General features: G+C 34.8%; 1 protein-coding gene across 1 annotated transcript in view; it reads left to right on the forward strand.

Moving 5' to 3' along the window:
* PDE10A (phosphodiesterase 10A) overlaps positions 1-25,058 on the forward strand; it is a 153,375-nt gene that overhangs the window by 97,707 nt on the left and 30,610 nt on the right. The window contains exons 4-9 of the mRNA XM_031612842.2: positions 7,044-7,164; positions 9,071-9,120; positions 18,682-18,822; positions 21,357-21,512; positions 22,898-22,948; positions 24,230-24,288. Of these exons, the coding sequence (XP_031468702.1) occupies positions 7,044-7,164; positions 9,071-9,120; positions 18,682-18,822; positions 21,357-21,512; positions 22,898-22,948; positions 24,230-24,288 (578 nt within the window). The remainder of the gene's footprint in view (positions 1-7,043; positions 7,165-9,070; positions 9,121-18,681; positions 18,823-21,356; positions 21,513-22,897; positions 22,949-24,229; positions 24,289-25,058) is intronic.

Raw genomic sequence — 25,058 nt, forward strand, 5'->3', positions numbered from 1 at the left:
TTTATAAATAAAGTCTTGCAGATACTGTGGTAGTGATGAACAACAGTGGTAGGAAAATGAGGAAGTTTATTTTTAATTTTGTACAGAATGTTTTTAGAGTGCTTGCAAGTCAACTCTTAGGAGGGAATGTGATTTTATAAAAAGATTTTTAAGTATAGGAGTGTTGTTCAGCCTTGTCAAGTTAAAATGAAGCTGTTAATTGACATTATGCTGTTTTATTATATAATATGGGGAGGTGATATAATTAAGATATTTGTGCAGTTTTATGAGCCTTACAATTAATAATATGGGTACTTCTATATATTCATAATGTTCTGCTCTTATAAGTCAAGCCTTTGCTTTTTTTTTTCATTACGTGTTTTTTCTATTACTAGTGAAGCAATTTATTTCATTGTTGCTGTTTGATAACAGGGAAGAAGCTGATGGAAGGATTTGAATGAGATCCCTGCAAATGTGGGCTATTCAAGTAGTTTCAGATAGGAAAATTCTTACTATGTCTAGTGAGCTTGTAAATGTGTGCCTTCAAAACCTGTGAACCTTTTCTGTGCAGAGTGAGAGCTGCTTTGCATCTTTAGCCGTAATAACAGGGCCTGTCTCACCAACTGCCATTTTGTGTTTTCCCCTTTTTGGTTTTGTTGTGAGCAGTGTTTGATGTGTGAACAAACAATACATAAATACCTGTCTGTGTTGCTGCAATGCCGAACTCTATTTACAGAGCAAGTTATAACCCATGTCCTCTCCAGTCAAAACAAGAAGAATAGACGTCAGACAAATGCGTGTAGAAGCAGCTTTCTCTCAGGCAATGTACAAGTATTAAAATTAATCTCTTCAGCTAAGTCTGCTCTTTACAACTTCTTGCTTTCCAATGTCCAAGTTTAAACAAAGTAGTTACTCTTGCCAATCCTAGTTACGTCTCCTGATTTTTTGGAGCTGAGACATTTTGCTAAGCATTCTCTCCAAGTTGTGTGATTTTTGAAGATGATTTCTGTCCTTTAAACTTGCCACGTTCTTCTTTCATTTTTCAGTCTGAGGATTTAACATCTTTGGGTCAGCATTTCTACCCCAAAGAAAACAATCTATTTTATTCCCTTTCTGTGATTTTCTTATCTCCTTTTTTTTTTTAACGATTTCTGGACCTCATTGTGCAGTGTTGATGTATTTTCAATGTTTTTGGGACAGTTATCTCCATTATCCATGCCCAAAAGGAGAAATACCAGTTTCTGTACAAGATGTGAACTAGCTCTTAGAGCACCTAAACAATGAAAAATTTTGCAGTGTGTGAAAGAAGAAGCCTGTAGGAGCTGACTGTACGTATAAACATATATATCAAAGGCGTATGCCACCTAACCTCCATGCATATTACAATAAACTGAATAAAATTGTGTCACTTTCCCACCTTTATTAGTTTATTTAATTAAATATTTTGGCTTTTCCTACAGTTTCTTCTTTCATTATACAAGTTAGTCATCAGAAATGCAGTAAAAATACTATATCTAAAATACAACCAGTATTTATTTTCTCATATTTTTATTTTTTTTATTTTTTTTTATAAAAGAGGCGTGGAGGCAAGAATATGATTGAGGTTAAAAATACATTTATTGCAAGGACAAATAAACAAATGGTCCCAAAATTACTTAACTGATATTATGGTTCTTTTAAAAATCTACAGTAACTGAGCATTAATGACCTTCTCTGAAGTAGTTTAGGGATCTATGTTGTGAAGGCAACTGGAAAATTAGATAGAGTGAGGTTGTTAAGTCAAGATGTTGACTGTGGATTTGTGTGGGTTTTTTTTTTGTCTTTTTTTTTAATATATATTTAATTTCCATAAAGCTACATGAAAGCAAGGGAAAATTGATGCATTTCAGCAAAAGGCATCACATAGCTTATTTATTCATTTGTGTGACTGCAGCTCTTCTGCTTCAAAAAGTACAACAGTGATGGTGTTAGGATTTTTTTTTTCTTCTTTTAATAAAGCGGGTAGCAATGGCATTGAGAATTTTTATATGTAAGAACTCTCTTAATACTTCTGGTGCAGTATGAACATATCTAGCATAAAGTAGTTTAGATTGACATCTCAGTCAAATGTCAAGCAAGCGTTCAGATCATTAGAACTGTGTATGAATGGATTTTTTATTTGAAATTTTTCCAGTTAATCTTTTAAATTGTGTCTTAGCTCTCTGATGACTCTTCTGTTGTTGAGACTTCAGTATTATGGGAAAGAAAACTTTGATGCAGTTTATCAGGAGATGTTGTTCTGGGCTTACCAGCTGCTTAGTTTCTATGGTATACTTCGCAGAGAAAGGGAATAGCTATCAGTTTAAAGAAAAGATTGAAGAAGTTTGGATACAGGTTCTTGTCACATTTCAGATCTCCCAGTTTAGATGTTTGTGGTGAAATCTTGCTTTGGGACATTGTTTTGGATGAAGCACTGTGTAGATTCTGCAAGTCCTGAAGCTGTATTTAATTCAGGTGGTTTGTTGATTTCTTTTATTATTTTTATTTTTATTTTTATTTTTATTTTTATTTTTTATTTTTATTTTTATTTTTATTTTTATTTTTATTTTTATTTTTATTTTTATTTTTATTTTTATTTTTATTTTTATTTTTATTTTTATTTTTTTCCCAAGGCCAGATTGGATGGGGTCCTGGGCATCCTGGTCCAGTATTAAGTATGGAGGTTGGTGGCCCTGCATGTGGCAGAGGGGTTGGAGATTCATAATCCTTGAGGTCCTTCCAACCCTGACCATTCTGTGACTGTGATTTTTAGCTGGTTATCTGAGATGTTACCTGTGTTATCAAAGAGCATGTAGGCATTTTAAATTCTCAGGCCTACATACAAACAAGCTCAGGAACATCTTTTATGCTTAGTGATTTAGAATCCTTCAACAACTACTGAGTCACTGATTGTCTCAATAGGTCCTAACCCTATTCCAGGAATTATTTCTAATTGAAATTCAGATTCATGACCTCAGTTAAAAGTGTATTGGGACAGAGTATCCAAGGCCCATTGATCATGAGGGTTCTATGGCACCTCTAGAGAGCCTTGCAAATTGATACGGTAGCCATGGACACATGTATAATATGAATTCTTCCAGCTGGAACATAGACAATGTTCAAGGAAATGTTTGCTTGACCAAGAGTTGATTCTTGCTTTCCCAGAAGTCAAGGCATACTGGTATGGCAGCTCAGCATGTTCTCCCAATTCCTGGGCAAAACAGGAATATCTTGCTATCCTTCCCAACTGTTGAGTACACAGCAAAATGGGACTTCACAGCCACCCCTCAGAAATCAGTACACTCTGATTCTCAGACGCGCATGGTCAGATAGAAGCCTTCTGCATCAATTGACAAACAGCTCTTGTGATCCTCTCTGAAATACTCTGAAGCCAGCCCAAGATGTCTAAATTACAAACAAGAAATAAACAAAATCAAAAGTAGTGTTTCTGGCTGTGATCAATTTCTCCCTCATGTGTTGTGGCTTTCACAGTTTTTTTCGTCTCCTAATCCAGTGCCATTCTCCATCCCCAAAGTACATCCAGCTGTTCATTTGTTCTTATTCCTCTTAGCCTATGGTACTGTGATAAACTATGCAGTCTGTAAAAGGATATATTTCTACTGCAAGAGTTAGCAGTTGCTAATTTGGAAAAAGTATTCAGTAGTATGTGTAGAAATAATTATTGTAGAGCAATTTCTTCTTGTTACTCAGAGAATAATTGAGGAAGTTACATAGAAATCAGATAAACGTATGGATTATAATTGCACTTACTGACCCTGTGCTCTATTAATGAAGTATTTTTGTTGCAGCAGAAGGGCTTTTTCTTCTCAGCAGCATCATAAAATGCCCCTGGCACAAGTTCCCTATAAGCATGAAAACATGTAGATTAATCTTCATTGAAGTTTGATAAAATTTTCTTTATGTATTATACTGCATGCTTGCATTTTTAATGGCAGATGTTCAGAGAGAATGTGTTAAATTCATTTCATTTTCTGATATTTCAGTATTACCTTTCATGCAAGAAATTTTATGATTCTCAGCCTCTCTCCTTTTGTGTTTATACATTTTGAATATGTTTATCTGTAACAGATTTCCCTTATTAATTATTAGGCTTTTTCCTATTACGCAGTACTAGTAATATGATGGTACCAATATCATAGTGGTGTGGTAGTGTCAAACCATTTTCTAGTTCACTTAAATTATTTTAATATAACACCACTAAAATTCAGAATTTTTCAGTAAATATACAAAAAATGCGTAGACAGAATCTGAGAAGGAAATCAACAATGACAGAATTGATTAATTAAAATGAATATTAATAATGTTTTAAATGAAAAATAAGCTACAGTCATACATTAAGGAACTGATTTTTTTGATGACAAATACATATGTTTTTTTCACTGAATGTGCTGATTTTTACCTAATTATTTTTTTAGGGAGTGCTTTCCTAAAGTATATGTTAGCATCTGCATTGAATAGTGGTTGTGCTGTGGTTTGCTTATGACTTACTCCGTGTTTAAAAATACGGTTTCATAAAGAGGATTGTGGCTTTTCAACCAAAGATTTTGTGGTTATCCATTCTGAAATGCCAAAAAAAAAAAAAAAGAAAAATCTATTCTACTCCTCTGTTAGAAAAATCAAGGATATTTTACAGTATTACGAAACAATTCCTTGCTGGTGATTATTCTAAGTTGTAGAATTACTTAATTGTGAATCTAGACCAAATTTCTTCATCTGACTTGTTGTGGATTCTTGGATTATCAGTAATAGAAATCTGCCATATTACAAATGCGTGTACGAGTATGAGGCTTCCATCTTTCAGTAACATGAATGCATGCAGTGGTTTGCCCTGCATTCAAAATGTTTACTATCATATGTTGCAGAGGTGTGGATAAAGGGCAAAGAGCTTATTATGTAATTGCTATGCACGCAGCTCTGCTGCTTGATTATGGTGAAAATTGGTATTATGCCAGTGGACTCATTTTGATGATACTTTCCGTTGTACTAGTTTTAACCTTTGAAGATTTAAATCCTGAATGTATATCACAGGTGAGAAGTATTCAATTCCAAGTTCTGAGAAGGCATTTTCCCACATAATAAAGGTTTTGTGCATACGTGCTTGACAACTGCCTTCTTTTAGGATATGTGTCTACACATACTTTTGTGGATGTAGGTTAACATATATGAGTGGAAGAGACTTACATTAGCCACTTTCCTGTTGCATGGCTATTTACAGCTATATCATAAGTATAAAGCTGTTCATAAAAATTCCACTCTCATGAAACTAAGCTATTGTTTTCTTCCTCTTAAGAACTATATGATAGTAAATACAGGACACAGCAGAGGACAGTCAGTTACAGATGGAAGCTTGCCAGCTGCCATACTGAGCTAATAATGGTAATGGCAATCTGTGTTATAAACTCAAGACTTAGCCAAGCATTAACTACATGTATGCAGTGTGACCTTATTGCTGTCAAAAATTATAATAATCTCATCAATTTATGGAGAGAATTAAGTGTTTGGCATGTTATACGACTTGCTTGGTCTCAAATGTTCCAGTATGTCCATCTGGAGCAATAGATTAATACAACACCATGTGTTAAGAAGGGGTCACAGCAGAGGTTGTATGTGCTCAGGAGCCATTTTTAGGTCAGGATTAAAATCTCCTTAATTTTAAGGAGTCAGGAACTGGCATTATCCAGCATGCGCTTTGTTGATTTTTTTCTTGTGGTTTGGTTTGAAATGAAGAAGCCAAGTGTATCCTAAATATACATCTATAGGCTCTGTAATCATGACACAGTGTGCTGTAAGTAGAAATTGATGAAAGCAAAAAATATATCACAGAACGTGCTGTGTAAGTTATATATCTAGTCCACCAGTGAGGATTGCCTGCACATGAAGATACAGACAGAGAAGATCTATGGAAATATGAAGCAGACAGAAATATGTGCAAGTGAAAGTGGAAGCAATGGGTAGATGATGGGTGCTTCTGTGAACTTTTGTTGCATATTTTTGTAGTACTACTTAGATTAGTCTGCTCTCAACACATCTGACTCTAATGAGCAGAATGAGCAGAAGGATAATTCTTAGTCTTTCAAGCAACATTAATCCTAAATATTTAAATCTAATCTAAATATCACTAGCTTCATTTTTGTTTGAGTGATAAAATGTACTGCTTCACTGAGTTCAATAAGTAATCGACCATATTACTTTCTTTAGTCACCACATTACCAGTTTTGGGCAGTATACTGAATCTGTACTTACTGCCAAGTATTGCTTTCTGTGAAATTATTGTTTGTGATGCTGTCATGCTACACATGCACATTTGCTGCCAGTTTTATCAGCCCCTCAGGACTGAGGAACTGAATAACTAAATGCGCCTCGGCCCCTATGGGGAGACTACATCTCCTTTCATGTGAAATTCTAGCACATGCTGCTGTTTCATTGCACCCATCTAAATATTCTAGTTGTTTTGTTATCTCTGGGTCTGTGTCTGCCACCTTCCATTGAAACAAATGCCTGTTAGGCCACAGCGTCTAGCATGGTTTTAACTCTTATGATTTCTGTCCTTCAGTCTGGTGCTTCTATATTTCAAAGATGGATCTGCTTGAGCTACCACCTCAGAGCTCTGGTGCTCTGCACATTTTGAACATTTGCTTAATGAATTTCACATGGAAGATGCTGGCAAATGTACCTAGTTGCCTCCTTTCCTGGTGGAGTATGAGCTTCAAAGAAAGGAGCTGAAGGTTGCTTGCTTCCTAATTGTTGCATCTCTGAGTTTCTTCTTGACACATTGTCATGTAACTTTGACCAAGTTTAGGCAATTGCTAATTGTTCAGTGGTTTACTTAGTATGGTTTAAACAAATGGAGCAGAAAGTGGAATGCTTCTTAACTCAGCAATGACCCAGTTCTCTAGGTATCTGCATTAGGATAGTTAAGGTTGACTTGGTATTGAAATCTCAACTTATAATTTTTAATGAATTTGTGTGTTAAAAACTGCAAAATGAATTATTCTAAAATGTTTTTCTTATCTTTGCTTCACTAGTATCAGGATACGAACATGCAAGGTGTAGTGTATGAATTGAACAGCTACATAGAGCAGCGCCTGGATACAGGAGGAGATAACCAACTGCTTTTGTATGAACTGAGCAGCATCATTAAAATAGGTAAGACACAGAATCTGACATGTCTGATCTGTTCCTTAGCATCAGTGCACAGTATATTTGTTACAAATGTTAATTAGTAAAGACAGGTATAGTGTGTATCTTGGATGTTGTCTCAGTATGGACTTCAGCTTCTGTACCTCATTGGATCCCTTACTACATCTGAGTGAGGTTCTTCTTTGGAGAGAGCTCTGCAGCCTGTTGCAAAATTAAATCATCCTGTTAAATGAACCAAATTATAGATTATTCTGGTTATGATGGTGTTTAAAGATCAGTATTAAAAGTTAAAAAAAAAAATTATCAGTAATATCACTGCATACTTAAATCCTTTTTCAAACAAAATTGAGATGTATAGAAAGAGGACATCATCACTTCAAATTCAGTTTTTAAGCATTTTTTTTTCTATCTGATTTAAATAGTATTTCTAGTATATATATATAAAAATGAATACTACATGTGATCAAGAGTTAAAAGAAAAAAGAAAACATCCCCAGTAAAAATGTGTTATTTGGTAGTTTGTTGTTTTTTTCTAACCATAGTGGTTGTACTGAGACTTCAATAGAAAGGATTGGTACATTTATATAGTGTAGTAGGTTTCAAGCAACTCTTCAGAAGAATTTCCCCATCATGGATATTTTGTTGTTTTGTAATGAGGGATAATTGTTCTCTCTTCTGTACATGAAGTTTCAAAAAGGCCACTTCTGTTTACTGGCCTTGCTTTAGTGGCTTTTTGAATATTGATGCCCAGCTCACAGCAAATCAGAACTGAGTTTTGTTAATACACCACAAGCAACAAACTGGAAGAGTCGACTTATCTTTAATTTTTTTTTTTTTCTTTTCTAAAGCACATGAGATTTTTTAATATTTCCTCTACAGTGGTTTTTTACTGTATTGCTTAATATGCTTATATGCCACAGCTGAGGGATTTAAAATTTAAATCCAAACCACCATGCCATGAACTCTCAGATGTCACACAGCTGACAATAAGTAACAACAGAGTAGATTTTTTTCCTTCTGTCAAAAAAATGCACAAATCCAACTGATTTGATGATACAGAAGTGTAATTGCTCCCATGAAATGTACTGAACAGATTCTTGTGTTCGTTCATTAAAGTATGGTATCAGAGAAGTACATTTACTGGGTAGAATGGTTATTAGCTGTTGAAAAGAAAGGTTACTTAGACTCTAAGTATTGAGGCTACTGTGTAAAACAGTGTAAAAAACACTGACTTCCTATACTCTCTTCTGATTCATAGTTTTCATTTCAGCTGTAACTTATAATAGTTCATTGACTTTCAGTTTTTTAAAGGTTAAGGAATTCAACTTTACCCTGTTTCATACAGCAATGTGAATTTAGCAAAAATCAGGCAAGTACAAAAATTCTGGTGTGTTGCTGTTTTTGGAATGGGACAGGTGCAGAAAATAGAAACAGTTTGTTATGAAACACATTTTTATGGCAATATTTGCAGCATTTTATTTTCCCATACTTTTTTGTCTTAAGGCAAGGACAAAAATAGTTTACCATCTCCACGCAGTATTTATTTTCCTCATGGAAATTATAATCTTATCTGCCTGGTCATATTATAAATGTATGTTCTTACTTCTATACTGTCGTATGAACCAATTTGAATTTATAGGCATTAGGCCTTAGAATAAGAGTATGATGCATTGTTGTTTCTATTAATCTTTCAGAACATAGTACATTGCAGTGGTGAGAATAAGTATTGTTCTGTACCTCTAACTTTGAAAGAGTCTTGGAATTTTCAAAGGACATGGTGATGGACTTTCATATTCAGAAATGTTTACGGTTGTCCTTAATAGAGTTGAATCTGTGGTTTCACTTCAGAGAATTTCTATAAATTTGATTCCCACTCTGAGTAAATTTATTTATTATATTATTGCTTTGGCAGCTACGAAAGCTGATGGATTTGCACTATATTTCCTGGGAGAATGCAATAATGTAAGTATTCTGGATTTAGATACTGCTTTTCTGTACAGTTACAAGTGCATTTTCCAGTTTTACAATGATATTTTGATTTTATATTTACCTCATTTAGCAGGAAATATTGCCTAAGTGCTGAATGTTAGCTCTTCATTGGGTTGGTTTGTTTATTTATTTTTCCTGCAAAATGAAAGTTTATTTAACATGGTGGTAATGTTTCCAGTTCCCACATTTAGTGTCTTGGCACTTTTTTTCTTCCTTTTTCTTTGTTTTTTTCTGAAGATTTGGCAGTGGAATGCTATGTTAGTAGAATGCTAGTGTTATTACTCTGTCTGTAGCAACTTTGCTTGTGATTTGGCTCCATTATTATCTTTAACAAACAAAGATCATAATATGAATTTGCTCTCAGCATAACCTGTTCTTTCCATCCAGATATCTTTCTGTTTTATTTGAAATGGTATCAGTTCTTCTGATAACTGCTAGAAGGAACTTGATCATGAGATGACATAAATCTTAGGTATAGATGTTGATTAGTGTGACATAAATTGTACATTTAAAATTTGTAAGGGAGATGAATATCTGATGTAAAAATTTGAATAACAGTGTGTCCAATACTGTTTTGCACTCCTTTTTTTTTTTTTTAGTATCCCGATCAATTTGTACAGTTAACATTGTACAGTATTTTTAGTTACTTTGAATGGCTACAGAGATGGAAATGCAGTTTATACTTAATTGAGCTGCATCTATTTAAAAATCACAATTTGTCAGAAACGTTTAATCTCTCATTGGTTCAAGAAACAAATTATACTTTTCTAAGTGAAAATTATTAGAGAGGAAAACACTTTTCTCGTTGCTTTTGTTTCCTTACATTACACAACTAGTTTATTTTTGTATAGTTCATTAGCCAGTTTTCTTTGCTCATTGTGAAATAAATGCACTAAGAAAAAGGGAAATAATGCCATTTTTGAAATAATAATAAAACATGAAGATGTAGAAACCTGCAGGTGATTTGAGCCTTGCCTGAGAATACTTTATAACTTGTTCAAAACAACCATCTGATTTGAAGCAGGTGAAGGAAGGCCCATACATGAATTTAAGCAAAAAGAAAAAGGGAAATGGATTTTGCATATTTTCCTTTCAATGTTTCTTTAATGTGATAAAGGTAACCAATTTTATTATTTATAAATTGCTTTTTCTCTGAATTTAGTAAGTATGTAAATAGCACACATTTTTAATAACTTTTGCACTAAGAGACGTAATTTAAGTGATGTGTTCATCTTTTGTGAATGCAATGTTTTGTTCTCATTTGTCGGTGCCAGCGTTTGCTTTCATGAGTGGGAGATGATGAAAACTGTCACCAAATACATTCTACCTGGTGCAAATAGAGGGAACTTGCAAGAATTGCAGTCATCTGTTCTGAATGCGCAGATCTGACCAGCTTCAGGGGTAGTAGTTGCATGCCAGCTGAGCAAGAGGTTCATCTCCCTAAGCACTTTGTAAATGATTATAGTAAACTGACTTTACAGCTTGAGACCTATTACAGTGAGATTTTTTGTATTAGGTTTGTATGGCATAACTGATCTCCCCAATCTTCACATACTTTGGGGACCTGGGTGCTTTCAGACCATCTGCTTTTCTTCTCATCCCCTTCTCTTTCCTCCTTTTTTTTTTTTTTTTTTTTCTCTATCAAGCAGTTGAATGTATCTGCCTCCCATTATAAATCTTTTCTGCAAAAAGTTAAGAAGTTCCAGCCTCTGAAAAAATACACTGAATATATTAACCACTGCTATGTAACTACATCTCCCAAAATGGAATGTTCCTCATGTAGTTATTATGGGGACTGATCCTAAGTCCTTTGATGTTAGCGTGAGATTTTCCATTCACATTAGTGGGCTTAGGGCCAGACCCATGCTTGTAGTATGTAACTGAATGGTTATGCATTAGGCTATTTTGTGTAAGAAGTTGTCATTTGCTTATCTTTGTCTCTTGAATATTTAATTTAAAGGGTATGTCAAAGAGATTAACCATCAGTCAGCAAGTACTGGCAATATTTATTTAATAAGTCTTTGCTAAATGAGAACAAAAGGATTCTGCACAGTGTAAATGGCAGAAAAGGACTAATTCTTTAAGATGAAGTTAATTATTTTATTTAGAAAGTTATAAAATCTGTAGTTAGTGTAGACAAAGTAAAGCTACTTGTGGACACTTATGGACACATGGTGGGAAATGGGAAATGGTTCCTTAATTTTTTGATGTTTGATTTGAGATTTAAATTTCCCAAATTCAACTTCTTTTTTTTTTTTTTTTTTCCCCTTTGGAAAATATACGTATATCTACTTGTAGACTTGATGTAACAGTTATTTTCACCATGCTTTCAAAAAAAAATAAATAAATAAAAAATTTCTGGGAATGAGGTATTATGGGAAGTTCGTGTCAGAATGGAGGAACCTTGATAATAAGTAAATACCAACATTCACACAAGTGGTTTGTAAAGTTTAGTGATATTTGTTCTCACTATTTGGTAGGGGAACCTGGGATCAAATCTGAAGCTGAAGCATTAAATCTACATAATTTCAGCTCTCACTGTAAATATGTGTGGCTACACTGGTGCCTGCTTAAAGAAATCCATCCTCAATAATTTTGACATTTTAATCTCAGCTAAGGAACATTCTTGCTAAACGAGTTTTGCATAACTACATTTAACGTAGATTAAATAGTGAGTTTCGTTAGGATAAAAGATAACTTTTTCTCATAGAAATTCTAGGCTTTTACAGAATGAAAGCAAACTGATAATTACTGCATAGTGTGTGCAGTACTGTATGAAGCTGTTATTTCTTCATGACAAAATAAGAAGATAATTGCCCTATCATTGTAACTCTTTTATTTGTTTATTTTTTGTTTTGTTTGTTTTTATTGTGATTTATTAAGTATTCATTGTAAAGCTTTCCTGGTATGATTTTTGTTGTGGACAGCACTTCCCTAACTTAGTGTATTAGAGCTGAAAGCACTTGTTCAATGTGAAGATAAGCTTGGCATTCTCATTTTGCAAAGGTGATACATTTGCCTTTTAAGATGTTTTAGAAAGGGTTCCTTTACCGTTTAACAGGACAGGGTGTCTTGTTGCCGGTGTTGAAAGCACCCTGCAGAATTCAACAGGACTTTGAGGAGTTTGTTAAAATACTTGCACATGCAAAATTTCAGTATAGCTTTGTTTTCTTCCTGTCTGTTGAAGGACATGGAAAAGTACCACGAGTCAGATAACAACAGACATGGAAATTTCTGGGTGATGAGTTGGACCAAATGCCTTTGGGGTCTTTAGCTGGGTGAATTTACTTGAAATGGAAGGTGCTGTACTAATTACTCATTAGAGTGCATTTAATTATGCACATATTACTTAGAGTTGGTCACCAGCACGACCAGTTCAGTAGTATCGGTGACTTTCTGTTTGTTCTAATTACTTATGCATTCTAAGGGATAGTATGATTCTACTGATGGTACAGATGATTGCTAATTATACGAGTCTTCTTTTGAAATGATTGCCCTCAAGGAGGTTAGTACCTTTCTCTTGTCCAGCTCACCCATAAAGTCACCTTGTGTTTCAAAATCTGTTTTGTTATATAATATACATCCAGCTGAATGTGGTGCAAAATACACAGGCTTCATCACTGTAGGAAAGGGATCTGAGCAGAACTATGCTCACTAGTGACTTCTGGTTCATGAACTTTCTATGTACTACATTGTGCAGTGTAGATGTACTCTTAAAAAAATATCTTTGTCCATGACTTAGTGTGGTTATGCAAATAAAGCAAGCTTAAAGTAGACAAGATTTATTTTGCAAATACGATAGACTTGGAGACTGGAAACACTTCCACATCAAACAGGAATGTTCCACAACTCTTAAAGAAAGGACATTACTTAGTTTTTTTGTTTTGTTTCTTATGGGGTTGAAAATACAGTTCATAATTCTCATCTTATGACCTTAATTAAACATCATCTTTAAACACGCCTTGAAGGATTTATTAAAATTTGTAGTATTTGATGATGTGCCTAAGTACCATACAAGTTGTGCATGGATTGAAGCCTGTAAACTAACATCTATCTATTTCTAAAATGCTTAACAAAGAGTTTCTAATGTATTGTTATCTCATTCTTCAGATGATTCAGATTCTTGTTTATAGTCATTATTTGTATGAGGAGTTCACCTCATGATCCTGTTGGTTTGTATGCAAAGCTGTTCAAATTTAGAAGGTGTACGCTTAAAGTAGCTTTCACTAAATCTTTGGAGTGCTGCTTAGCTCCTGAAACTGAAAATTGTGCTGACAAGCAGATCATCCTTGCTTCAGATAGGAATTTCTGGTAGCTTTGTTGTAAGAAATTATGTGAGGCCACAAATGTGCGCAAACACTCTGTGCTTCAGGGTGTATAATATTAAGCTAGTCTACAATTTCTGTTGCTACTGAAAATTGCTGCTGCTTGATGCGCAGTGCCACCTAGTGGATTTATGAGGTGAATTACTAAGAATCAAGCAAAAAGCATCTACTTTTTTGCTGTTTCAAGTTTTGTGCCAACCTGATGTACATTATTTTAAATGTGTAGACATCTCTGAAATTTGAGTCTTTTAAATATATTTCTAGATGAAACTCTTCTAGATGCCAGGCAATTCAGAAAACTATAATCTCTGTCCTTGAGTTACTTCTGTTATCATGTAATCTTTTTAGTGGAAGAAATCTGTTCCTTTCCTATGTGCCAGAGAGAAAAAGCTGTTGATGAATTACAGTTTTACAGTTTAATTTTGCATTGATAAATTATCCAACTGGAGCAAAGTAAGATAGGTAACTATCAAGATATAGCTGAATGAATGTTTGGTCCCATTTCATTTACTATTCAGGTGGACAGATTGGTAAAATGGTCATGATGAAAATACCTTAGGTAGAATGTGAATCTATACAAAGACTAGTTATTTGTGGCTCCCAGTCACAGTGCAGGGGCATTTTGATAGAATCATAGAATGGCTTGGGTTGGAACATACCCTAAGGATCATCAAGTTTCAACCCCCCTGCCACAGGCAGGGTCATCAACCTCCATTTTTTACAAATTATCAAGGATTTATCCTGGAATCTGGTTTTGCTCAATATATTTATTATACCATGGATGCACAGAGAATGTGAGCTTATTAAATTTGCATATGGCATGAAATTGGGAAGGGCTGCAGATGTGTTTGTAGAGAAGTATTAGAGTTCCCAATGATCGTGGAATAATACGTTTAGTTTAAGCGCTGCACTTTATTTGAAAAATGGAGGAACTGGAGAGACTCCAAAAGAGTGCAGTGAGAATGGTCAGAAAGTGGAAGAACTGGCATTGTTGAATCTGAAGGAAAGAAAGTTGAGTGGTGAAGATATGCCTGGGTAAAACAGGAAGGAGGAAAATCATCTCTATCATTATGGTATATAGAGCACAAAGTAGGTGGCTTGAGTTGACATTAGTGAGCTTCCCCAGTTGTGTCTGTACTGAAGCATTATAGTGTGTTGCTTCTGAAAGCTCGGGTGTCTTCATTCTTGGATGTCTTCTGAGAGCTGTTTGAACAAACATCTTTCAGAACAATCCTTGCTGACCATCCCTTAAAGCAGAGAGGTTGGAGGAGAGGTGAGTCATCTTAGTTTTCTTTGTCAGTGAACTACTGTAACTTTTCACATATTAGTTTTGTGTTTCTCACTGAAGGAACAATTGGAGAGTTACCAGAAATGAAATGTAGTTAGAAAGTAACAGCATTTAAAAGGATGCAAACTGTAAAAATAGAACAACTAGTAGTTGTTCTGCAGCATGGAAGTACAATTATCTAACATGTGTGTTTTTTCCCAATATATTTATATATTATATGGTTTAAAAATTGAAACCTTTTCTCAAGTACACTTTTAGCTTTATAGAAGAACATAAGAAGTTTTCATAAAAATTGAGGTAATTGCCACTTTTTTTTTTTCCCTCTTGTGTGCTTCATGCACAGTAGAATTGCTGCATTTGTGTTGTTCCATATTTGCTTATACCTCTAACATTTTAGCATGCTATGATTGGGTTACTACATCAGTTTAGCTAGTTTGCAAATACAAGCTTTTTGATTGTGAATGCCTTCCAAATTAATTTTGATTGATTTGTTTGTTTTCTTGTCATTATTTCTTATTGCAGTATGTTTTGCTTCTGCAAAAAATTGTCCTGAAGGAAAAGCCTTAATACTTGCTTGCAATTACATTCAGCATTAAATTGTGTGGTTTTGCATGTGTAGACTGTCACATCCTTTACCAAGAACAAAAACCTGTTACTATCACTGAAGAGAAAGAGATGTGAGCTGCAAATACCATAATGCACACTTAATGTCAACTTGTTTAATGCCCCTTTCTCTATAATGTGCTTTATTTTTTCCCAAGCGTCATGCCATATAGTAATGCTGTAGTATTAAGGCTTTCACTTAATGTCAATTCAATATTAAATCACTTTCCATTAAGCATTTTCAGGGCCAGTTTTATCCACAAAACTCACTGTGGAAGTTGCCCTTACCTCCAAAGCAGTTTGTTAATGAAATGCCTATGGTGTATGTACTTTAACCCTAATTCTGTTCATTAAACCTGGGACTTATTGAGATGTCTTTGCTGTAAAAATATTTTAGTAAAATCAGTTAATGATTAGTTTTTTGTTATAAGAATTACTTTTAGAAAGAAGAAAAACAGCAGTTTGGGAAATGGTAAACGTGTTTGCACTTCAGATCCAGCCCTAACAAACTTTATGTAGCTAGTTGAATGCTGTATAGCCTTTATGGATTGGGATTTGGTGTTCTGCTGGATTACCAAGGATACACCCCAACAGTCACCAGAAGAATAGGATTGTTTATCCCTTCATCCAAAGGATGAAGAGGATCCTCTTTATCAGAGGATCCAAAGACTGAAAACACCTGAAAATTTTGGGTACTTAAAACTGAAGGAACATCTGTGAGGAGAAGCTGATGGTATTCTGTTAGGATACTGGGGTGGCTTCTCCTCAACCTTTATTTCACTGTGATTTTAATCTGCTGCCTCTGCTAAGTGTTATATTTTCACCATAAAAAAAGAACTGCAAGGCCACAGTATGATAGCATGACAAGATGAACAACAGCATTGCTTCTTGTGTATGTTCTTAGCTGTTGCAAGTGAGGAATATTTAGGGTTTTTTTCAACCATAGTACAGACATTGAAGATAAATTTCATCATAATTTCAACAGAATAAGTACATGGGATTAGGAAAGAGCATTAAGGGCCATGATGCTGTGTCTAATTGGTTATTTACTAGTTTTGTTACATTTCTGAAAGCCAAATTTGCTGTGTTTTACTTGCAATTGGGAACACTGTTAATATCCTTCATGAACAGGTTACAGTATATGCTGTTATGTATTGTTTGTAGACTGGAAGACTTGTTAATGTATTAGCATTTAAAATAGAGATGATAATGTATTGCATACACCAGAAATGCCTATGAAATATGAAAGGATGAGTTATGTTACATTTGTCTGTGTTCAGTGGTTGAACTTTCTTTCTAATTGTCATTTGTTTTGGATTTTTTTGTGTTTTGCGTGTTTGTTTTAAGAATCTTGTGCGCTATCTAATATATAATCATTTATAATATGTAATCATTTTATAAAATACTACCATCATAAAACTAATTGAAGTTGGTTCTGATTGAAGAAAGACAGAAAACAGCTTCAGAAACAAAAGTAAAATTCCAAAGCCTGGTGATATCAAATTTATGGCTAGTAACAGTATAATTATCCTTTTTTTTAAGGTCTATAACTAAAAATATTTAATTCCCATCAGAAGATTGTCTTCAGCTGAAACTAGTGAAGTTTAATTTTTAGAAACTACTACAGAGATCACAAATGATGGCTAAAGCTCCTTGCATTACAAAAATAGTCACTTTTTATACACTACAGCATCAGTCAAAAACAAGAACTGATTTTTTTTTTGATGAAGACTTTATCTAAATGAATTAAGAGATTAAACTAGAAGGAAAGGAATCATTTTGAAGATTTTGAACCCAATTGGAACAATTTGTGACATCACAGAATGAAAGGAAGGACCTTGCGTGCTCTGTGTTTCAGACATTGAATGGACAATTTCTGGTGTTAGTGTCCTCTTCCAGTGTCCTCTTGTCTAACTACATTTAAAGATGGGAGAAAAGTCCATCACCATAAGCAGCAGCCTCATAGAATCCACTAGATACTGGGAAGAGGTTTTTATCTCTGACACTTTACCAGTTTTTTTTGTTTGTTTTGTTTTGTTTTTCCTGTGAGGCAGAATTGGAATTGCTTCTGCAAAACTCTTTTAATCAGTATATATGAAATGGTCTCCATATGCTTTTTCCTATGGAAGGATGCCTGTTCAAAACATTACTTCTTAGTAGTAGCAACAGTGGGGTTTGCCAGCCAGAATGGTATTTACATGAGGGCTGTTAAAATCCACTCTTTAATGAAGCTATGAGTGGAAATAGATTTTAAGAATAAGCTTGAATTTTGGCATCAGTATAAACAGAAAACTTCAAGATTTCCTACCTTAATGGAAACCATCAAAATAGAGCGTGTTCAATACATGTTCAGTAGAGCTACTCAATGAAAGAAAAAAAATAAATCTTTCTTTTTCACTACATGAGAAGTACGAAATAAAAGTATGCTAAAACTTCAGAGCTAAAATACTATGTGGCAGCTTTATTTTCTTTTGTTAAGGTAATTTAATTTCCATTTGTATTGCATTAGTAGCAAATGGAGAACTGGATGGAAAACACTTAGCCTGTTCTTGTGGAACAAGAAAACATCCCTTTGGAAATACAGATTCAAGCCCTACTGCTGTAACACTGTGCAATCTTTGCCATGTCTCTTATTCCTCATGTGCCTGAACATCTTTGTTTAAAGGGTTCTGTTATACTCAAAAGGGTATGACAGCGATAATTGCTTTAAACCTTCAAGAGTGTCTGTTACTCTGCAGTGCTACAGGCCAAGAACTTCAGAACTGATAGTTGTAAAGAGTTAGACATGGAAAAATGAAACAGAAGATGGAACTTTTTGCCTGCAAAATGAACTCTTTCTGTTAATTTCATTGGAGTTTGCTTTTTTTTTTTTTTTTTTGTGGTTTTGTGACTTTAATAACAGCTGTCACTAACAGACTCCTTAGTTTTGTTTTAATTTTAAAATTATATGTACTTTCTGAACATTTTGTATTGAAATAAATAATAGTCTACATCCTAGAAAGAAACCTTATATAAGGAAATATTTTTCTGTGACTCCATGTAGGACATTCAAAGAAAACACAATTCAACACTAATATATGTGATGACTGATTTTGGCAGAAGAGTTTTTCACTATCCGAACGGTAAATTTAGAGTGGGATTTCCTAAGAATATGCAAGAGTTATGTGGAGCTTATCCAAGTACTTTCCATTGTCAAAAGCACAAAAGCTGTTTTTCTCTGTTATCTACTTTATTAAATCCTACAGTGTTTTATATATATCCAGTAAATGTAGCCATACTCTCTAATTGCATTTTTTTTTTCTTTTTCCTTCTAACTAGAGTCTGTGTGTATTTACACCACCAGGAGCTAAAGAAGGACAACCACGGCTCATTCCTGCAGGGCCCATTGCACATGGCACTACAGTATCTGCTTATGTAGCCAGATCCAGAAAAACGTTGTTAGTAGAAGATATTCTGGGGGTAAAAGGCTTCTTCTTTTTAATGAGAAGAATGTAACTTAGAATGAATATTTTGATGCTGAGGTTTATTGAGCTGAACGTATAATGATATAATTTATATCTCTCTTGCTACCGAGAAAATAAGTTTAAGTTTGGATTGGATTAAGCTTGCTCTAGTAAATTCAGAACATCCAATTCATTTCTAAATTTTGTGTGTGTGTGTGTGTTGTAACATATTTTTGTTGTCAATTAATGGAAGTAATGGTATCATAGTCACTTAGAAAGATAAATAAACACATCAGTCAAAACACGTCCCCCTGGTGAGGACCTCCTCCTCCTTATGAGGAAAGGCTAAGTGAGCTGGGTCTGTTTAGCCTTGAGAAGAGAAGACTGAGAGGGGACCTGATCCAGGTCTATAAATATCTAAGGTGTGGGGGGCAAAGTGGCGAGGCCAGACTCTTTTCAGCAGTGTGCGGAGACAGGACAAGGGGAAATGGCCAGAAGCTGGAGCATAGGAAGTTCCGCACCAATGTGCGCAAGAACTTCTTTACGGTGAGGGTGACGGAGCAGTGGAACAGGCTGCCCAGGGAGGTTGTGGAGTCTCCTTCTCTGGAGATATTCAAGACCCGCCTGGACGCCTACCTGTGCGACCTGGTGTAGGGATCCTGCTTTGGCAGGGGGGTTGGACTCGATGATCTCTGGAGGTCCCTTCCAACCCCTACGATTCTGTGATTCTGTGATTCTGTGGTCTTGAAATACTCTATTGTGCCAGTCCCAAACAAATAGACTTCCACATAGTCAATCAGAGTCTGATTTAATTATAGCACTTCACTTGTACTGACAAGAATGTCAATCAGAATTCTGATTGTTAGACAGGATTTTGATCTCTACTTACATTAATGTAAAGCCAGAATGTTTGCATTATCAGTAGAGTTACATCAAAGGCACATTAATGTAACTGATAGCAAAATTCCTGCTCCTTTTTTTTTAAAAAAAAAAGAATTGAGATGCTCCTCATGAGATATTGTGATGATTTCTGGCAATCTGTATGTCTGTCCTTTTTCATGTTTTGAAAAGCTTATCTCCCTAGTCTACAATTACACCAAATAAGCAGTTAACTTATACTGTATGAGAGAACACTTTGAACAGAAACAAACACACAAAAAAGCAGAAGCTGCTTTCTATGTAGTAGCAATTGGTACTTACCTGGACTATAATGTGTTTATGTGCTGCTAGGCTTTTTCATTCTTTAACATATGGGGCCTAAGATGTTACAGGCAATTTCCAATTAATGTAATGATGGGCTTGTCTGTGAAAGTTGAATATTTTGATTTTGCATCCCTAATAAAATTCAGGGGAGTTATTAGGGATGAGTTTTGAACTCCTTGCTGGTTTACAGTGTCAGATTATCAGATTATTAACAGAAATCCAGACGAACTTTCTTCTTTGAAGTCTTTTTTTTTTTTTTATTTTTTATTTTTCTTTTTTGGATGACCGTAGCGATCATCTAACATGTTGTGCCAATAGAAAAAGGTTAACTTGCTTTCACTGTGGAGTTCCAAGTTATGAACCTCTGCTAAGGCTATACATTATTTGCCTTCCTGTGAGTTTTGGACTCACACAAACTCATCAGACCTCTTCTGTGGAAGACATATAGGTGCTTTCCAGTCTCCTTTGCCTTTGAGGTTGTGTGAGGCTGTTATTTGTTCATAGTCATTGAAATTAGTTGTCATGTTGATAATTAAGGTAGAGCTTACTTGTTTGAGAAATGAGGGGATCCCCAACCACAGTGTTATTGGGTTGAGGAAATGGGAGTTTTTCTACACAGCATCTGCAGTGAACATCTGGTAGGAAACAGGTGGAAGAACTGGTGAGGAATCAAAGAACTGTGTCTGGCGTACTTCAGGCTGGTTAGATATTGCCTCACTGACAATAACATCCAGGTAGTTTCTCTTTGTGAGTTTTCCCACCTGAGGTGTTATGATGTTTTGGGTATTTCCCACTTCAAGAAAAAGTTATTCATTTGGGCCTTTTATACCAGCTAGTAGGCTATTTTTAACATTTATTCTTATAAATTTTGCACAGACTTATTCAGGATGCATAAGCAAGGGAAGAAGAAGGACTTTACTGTCATTTTTTTTCATCAGGAGTCAATTGAGGATTATAGCTTTGTTTGTTTTGTTTTCTTTCTTAATCTAGACTGGGATTAGCAGCAAAGTGCTGGTTTTCCTACCTGTCAGATTATAGAAAATATATTATAAAAGTAAACCTGAAGCTTAGCCTAACATCACAACTAATTCTGAATTTGCATCAATGTGTTTATTTGTGTATATAAGTTATTGCTGAGAAGATTAGATGTTTTTGTTGAATTTCATTAGTATGTGTCTTAAAGCTATATTTCAATTATGCTGAGAGTTAGAATTTTTAGTGAATTTTATCAGTAATCATATTTTCAAGCAGATTTGATCAGTCAGGAAGAGGAGAAAAATACCAGTGTATATTTTATATGAATGTTACAACGTTTATGTTTTATCAGACTATGTTTACATTTTCTAGGATGAGCGATTTCCCAAAGGTACTGGACTGGAATCAGGGACTCGTATCCAATCTGTTCTTTGTTTACCAATTGTCACTGCCATTGGTGATCTGATTGGTATCCTGGAGCTTTATCGTCACTGGGGCAAAGAAGCCTTCCGTCTTAGTCACCAAGAGGTGAGACCCCCACCTTTCATAATTTACTCTGAAATTCTCTGGGGTTAGCTGAACTGAAGAGTAACTATTCCTACAGAAAAAGCAGAAACTGTGCTAAACTAGATATTAAAATTAGTCCTCCCAACAAAAAAAGAAAAAGATTAGTGTATTCTTGAAAAATTGTGTATTCTGTAACATAAGTTATTATGTTTGTATATTAGCCTGGCAGTCACTACATGTGGCTTCAGCCTCAGTGTCTCAGCTGGTGTTTTTTCTCTAGTAGACAGAGGTCATGGTAGGGTACTTGATTAATATGGTGCTGCTGGTGTGCCTATACACACAGCAAAGGAAAGACATTCGCACCAGCTTCGTAGGCCTTGTACTTCTGCTGCTTACACACAGTGTATTTATTTTTTGATTTCCTATTACATTAATCAATCTACGATTTATATAGTCTCAGACTATATATTTTATTGTTTATGCTAAATACCTTCTTTAACTGAAGTTCATTAATATTTTGCTTGTAAAAGACTGACTACTAAACAAAAGCATTTTATTTGTAAGTTAAACAGTATTTAAAGGTCACTTTTGAGTATTCTAAATCATCCTTTTGTTTTCAGTTTCAGAAAGCCTTTGAATACTGTTAGTGGTTTTTATAAAATCTGTACAATGTGTTCTATTAAAAAAAAAAAAAAAAAGTAGATGAGACGGAATGCAGCAGCAGAGCTCTTGTACTTATGTCTTTCATGTTCCTATAAGGCTCCTATGTTTCAAGGACAGGTGATCATGTATAGTAGCACAGCTTAGTTAACTGCAGGTCACATGATGTTTTCTTGAAATGTTGCCTGGAAACTGTCATATTTAAAAGTACTCGTCCTGCACTGAGAGATCGAGTCTGGTTCTTCTGTCACTGAAATGAATGAGACAGTGCCTGTATAAAGCTGGAAGTAATTGTGGCTGAAGAGACACAGCTCCAGAAAGATGTTAAGGGATATTTTGTTTCTGTAGCAGATATCTTTAAAAAGGGAAAAAAAAAAAAAAAGACCTAATGTATTTTTTAAAGTCCTCAACCTGTACATAATGTAATTTTTAAGGTCCTCAACTTGTGAGATTTTTGTTTTTGTGTTTTGTCTCTGATCTGATTATTCTTAATATAATACCATTTCTAAAGCATCGATAAGCATCTTTGTGACACAAAAGAGGAGAAATGTTCTATTGAGGCTGAATGCACCTTACTGATGCTGAAACACTTGTGAGAATACTGATACTTTCATGAACTAACAGTATTCCAGCAAATCATTTCTGTCTCTTTGTCTAATTCACTTACCAGCTGGATAGGAAAAATTATCAGGTAACTTATATGACGTTATCAAGATTTTTTGAGAATGCCTTCTCTTCTGCCTCAGGTTGCAACGGCAAATCTTGCATGGGCTTCAGTAGCAATACATCAAGTACAAGTAAGTTTGGGTTGTTTTTCATTTTTTTCAATGTGTAATTCTTCTTTCAGAGATTGATTGGTTGGACCATAGAATGTGTTCAAATTTAAGTGGAATCACTAGAGAATCATTGATTTAAGCTCCTTTCCAGATCCTGGAAAAAATATGCTAACATTTTTTGGTGTTTATTGAGCTCATTCTCTTCCCTAGCAACCATGGATCATATGATTTAATAAAAAGTATTTCTATTATTCCTTTTATTTTTAATGAAAAGAAACATTACCGAAGTAGGTAAGTAGTTACTAAATCAGAAATGGAAAAAAAAAAAATTTTGTTTTTTTTTCTTGAAATTAAGTAACTGCTAGGCTACCTGGTTGCTTTCCTCCTCCTGTACTAATCAGGTTTAAATTATTTGGTATTTCTGGCTAAGGCTGCTTTAAGCCATCTTTGCTGGCTGCTTCATGGTCCTACTCCCACTAAGAATGCTTCATGCTGTTCTTATTTGGGTGTCTAATGAAGCTCCATGCTGATAGCTGCTATTCAGCTTTACTAATAGGTTTTGTTCCTTCAGCTAATAGAAGATGGTAACACCAAAACTGAACCTATCCCATCAGCTCACAGAAGATGCTGAAATAGGTCCTTCTGTCAACTTACAGAAGGGAGTTTTGTTGCTTTTTTTTTTTTTTTTTTTTTAAGATGTCTTTAATTCATCTTGCATTAGACTTGTGCAAAGTTTCTTGCATTTCTTTATAGATTAATATTTACCACTGCAGTGCTGGAAATCCTTGACATTGTTTAGGATGATCATTCACCCTGGAACATTCAGAAATAATATGCTGACCTTGTTTATTGTACACTAATAGAATTCTAATCATGTGCAGTTTTAACTGCACGTCACTTTATAATAATGTTTTTAATGAAGAATCTTTAACACATAAGAAAACAAAACATGGAAATCTTAATTAAAGCTTGTTCAATGGTCATTTTCATTCCTCCCCTTTCTGTTCTTCCAGGCGAAAGCAGGAGGCTCATTCTGCCCAACTTCTTGCCTGGGAAGAACATGGGAGTTCTGATCTGATGTTAGGCTTTGCCTACTAGGCTAGTTAACTTTTAGACAGCTATGATTGAAGCCCAGCACACAAATCCAGCTTTTAATTTTATACAGTGCTGGAATACATTTAAAAACTTTGAGCTATAATGTTTAATACAAGTTAAGTGAATAGACCCCAAAACTTCAGTTTCAGTTTAGCTCTGACTTCAGTGACCTCTTGGGACAAATGATAATGTGATCTGTTCTTCCAGGTGTGCAGAGGTCTTGCCAAGCAGACTGAACTGAATGACTTCTTGCTTGATGTATCGAAGTAAGTATAGAGTCATAGAATCACAGAATATCCTGAGGTGGGCGGGACCACAAGGATCATTGAGTCCAAATCCTGACTCTACACAGGACCACCCAAAATTCAGACCCTGTATCTGAGAGCACTGTCCAAACGCTTCTTGAATTCTGGTAGCTTGGGGCTATGACCACTGTCTTGGCAAAGCTTTTTCAAAGTATGATTTCCACTATGATCTCATCAGCCTATTTTGATGTCCCTTCAGAGCAGGGACAGGAGAGAATTATGTGGGTGATAGTCAAATACAGCTGTTAAACTTTTCTGTTCTTATTGCAGGAGAATATGTAAGATACAATTATGACATACAAAATATATTTGGTCATGTGGTCTTCTGTATGGCTGGAGGCTCTATTTTTCTAACTGTAATATGTTTTTGGTTTTTTTTTTTTAAATTTCTCATCACAATAAATGCAGAGATTAAGCTGAAAGTTTAGGCTTAGATTTATGAAGTCAATATAATGTTCTAGGTAATCTGCTTGTCCTTCATCTCTTTGTCTTTGTTGCTATTTTTTAATAGATAGCTGTAAAAATGGGCATTGAGGAATAATGCTGTAACACACAGGTGCTTTAGCTCTCAATGAACAGTTCTCAAGTTGATGGGATTAGCAATTGCTCTAGCAAGCAAATAATCAACTTGCTTTTAAAAATGATTTGTACCTGTTCCTATATGAAAAGATTTCTATTCAATGAGAAAATTGATAGCATGCAATATTACTGGGACATCTCCTGTAACATTT

The sequence above is a fragment of the Phasianus colchicus genome, chromosome 2 (assembly GCF_987193195.1).
Source record: "Phasianus colchicus chromosome 2, bPhaCol1.hap1.1, whole genome shotgun sequence".
Classification (NCBI taxonomy): Eukaryota; Metazoa; Chordata; class Aves; order Galliformes; family Phasianidae; genus Phasianus; species Phasianus colchicus.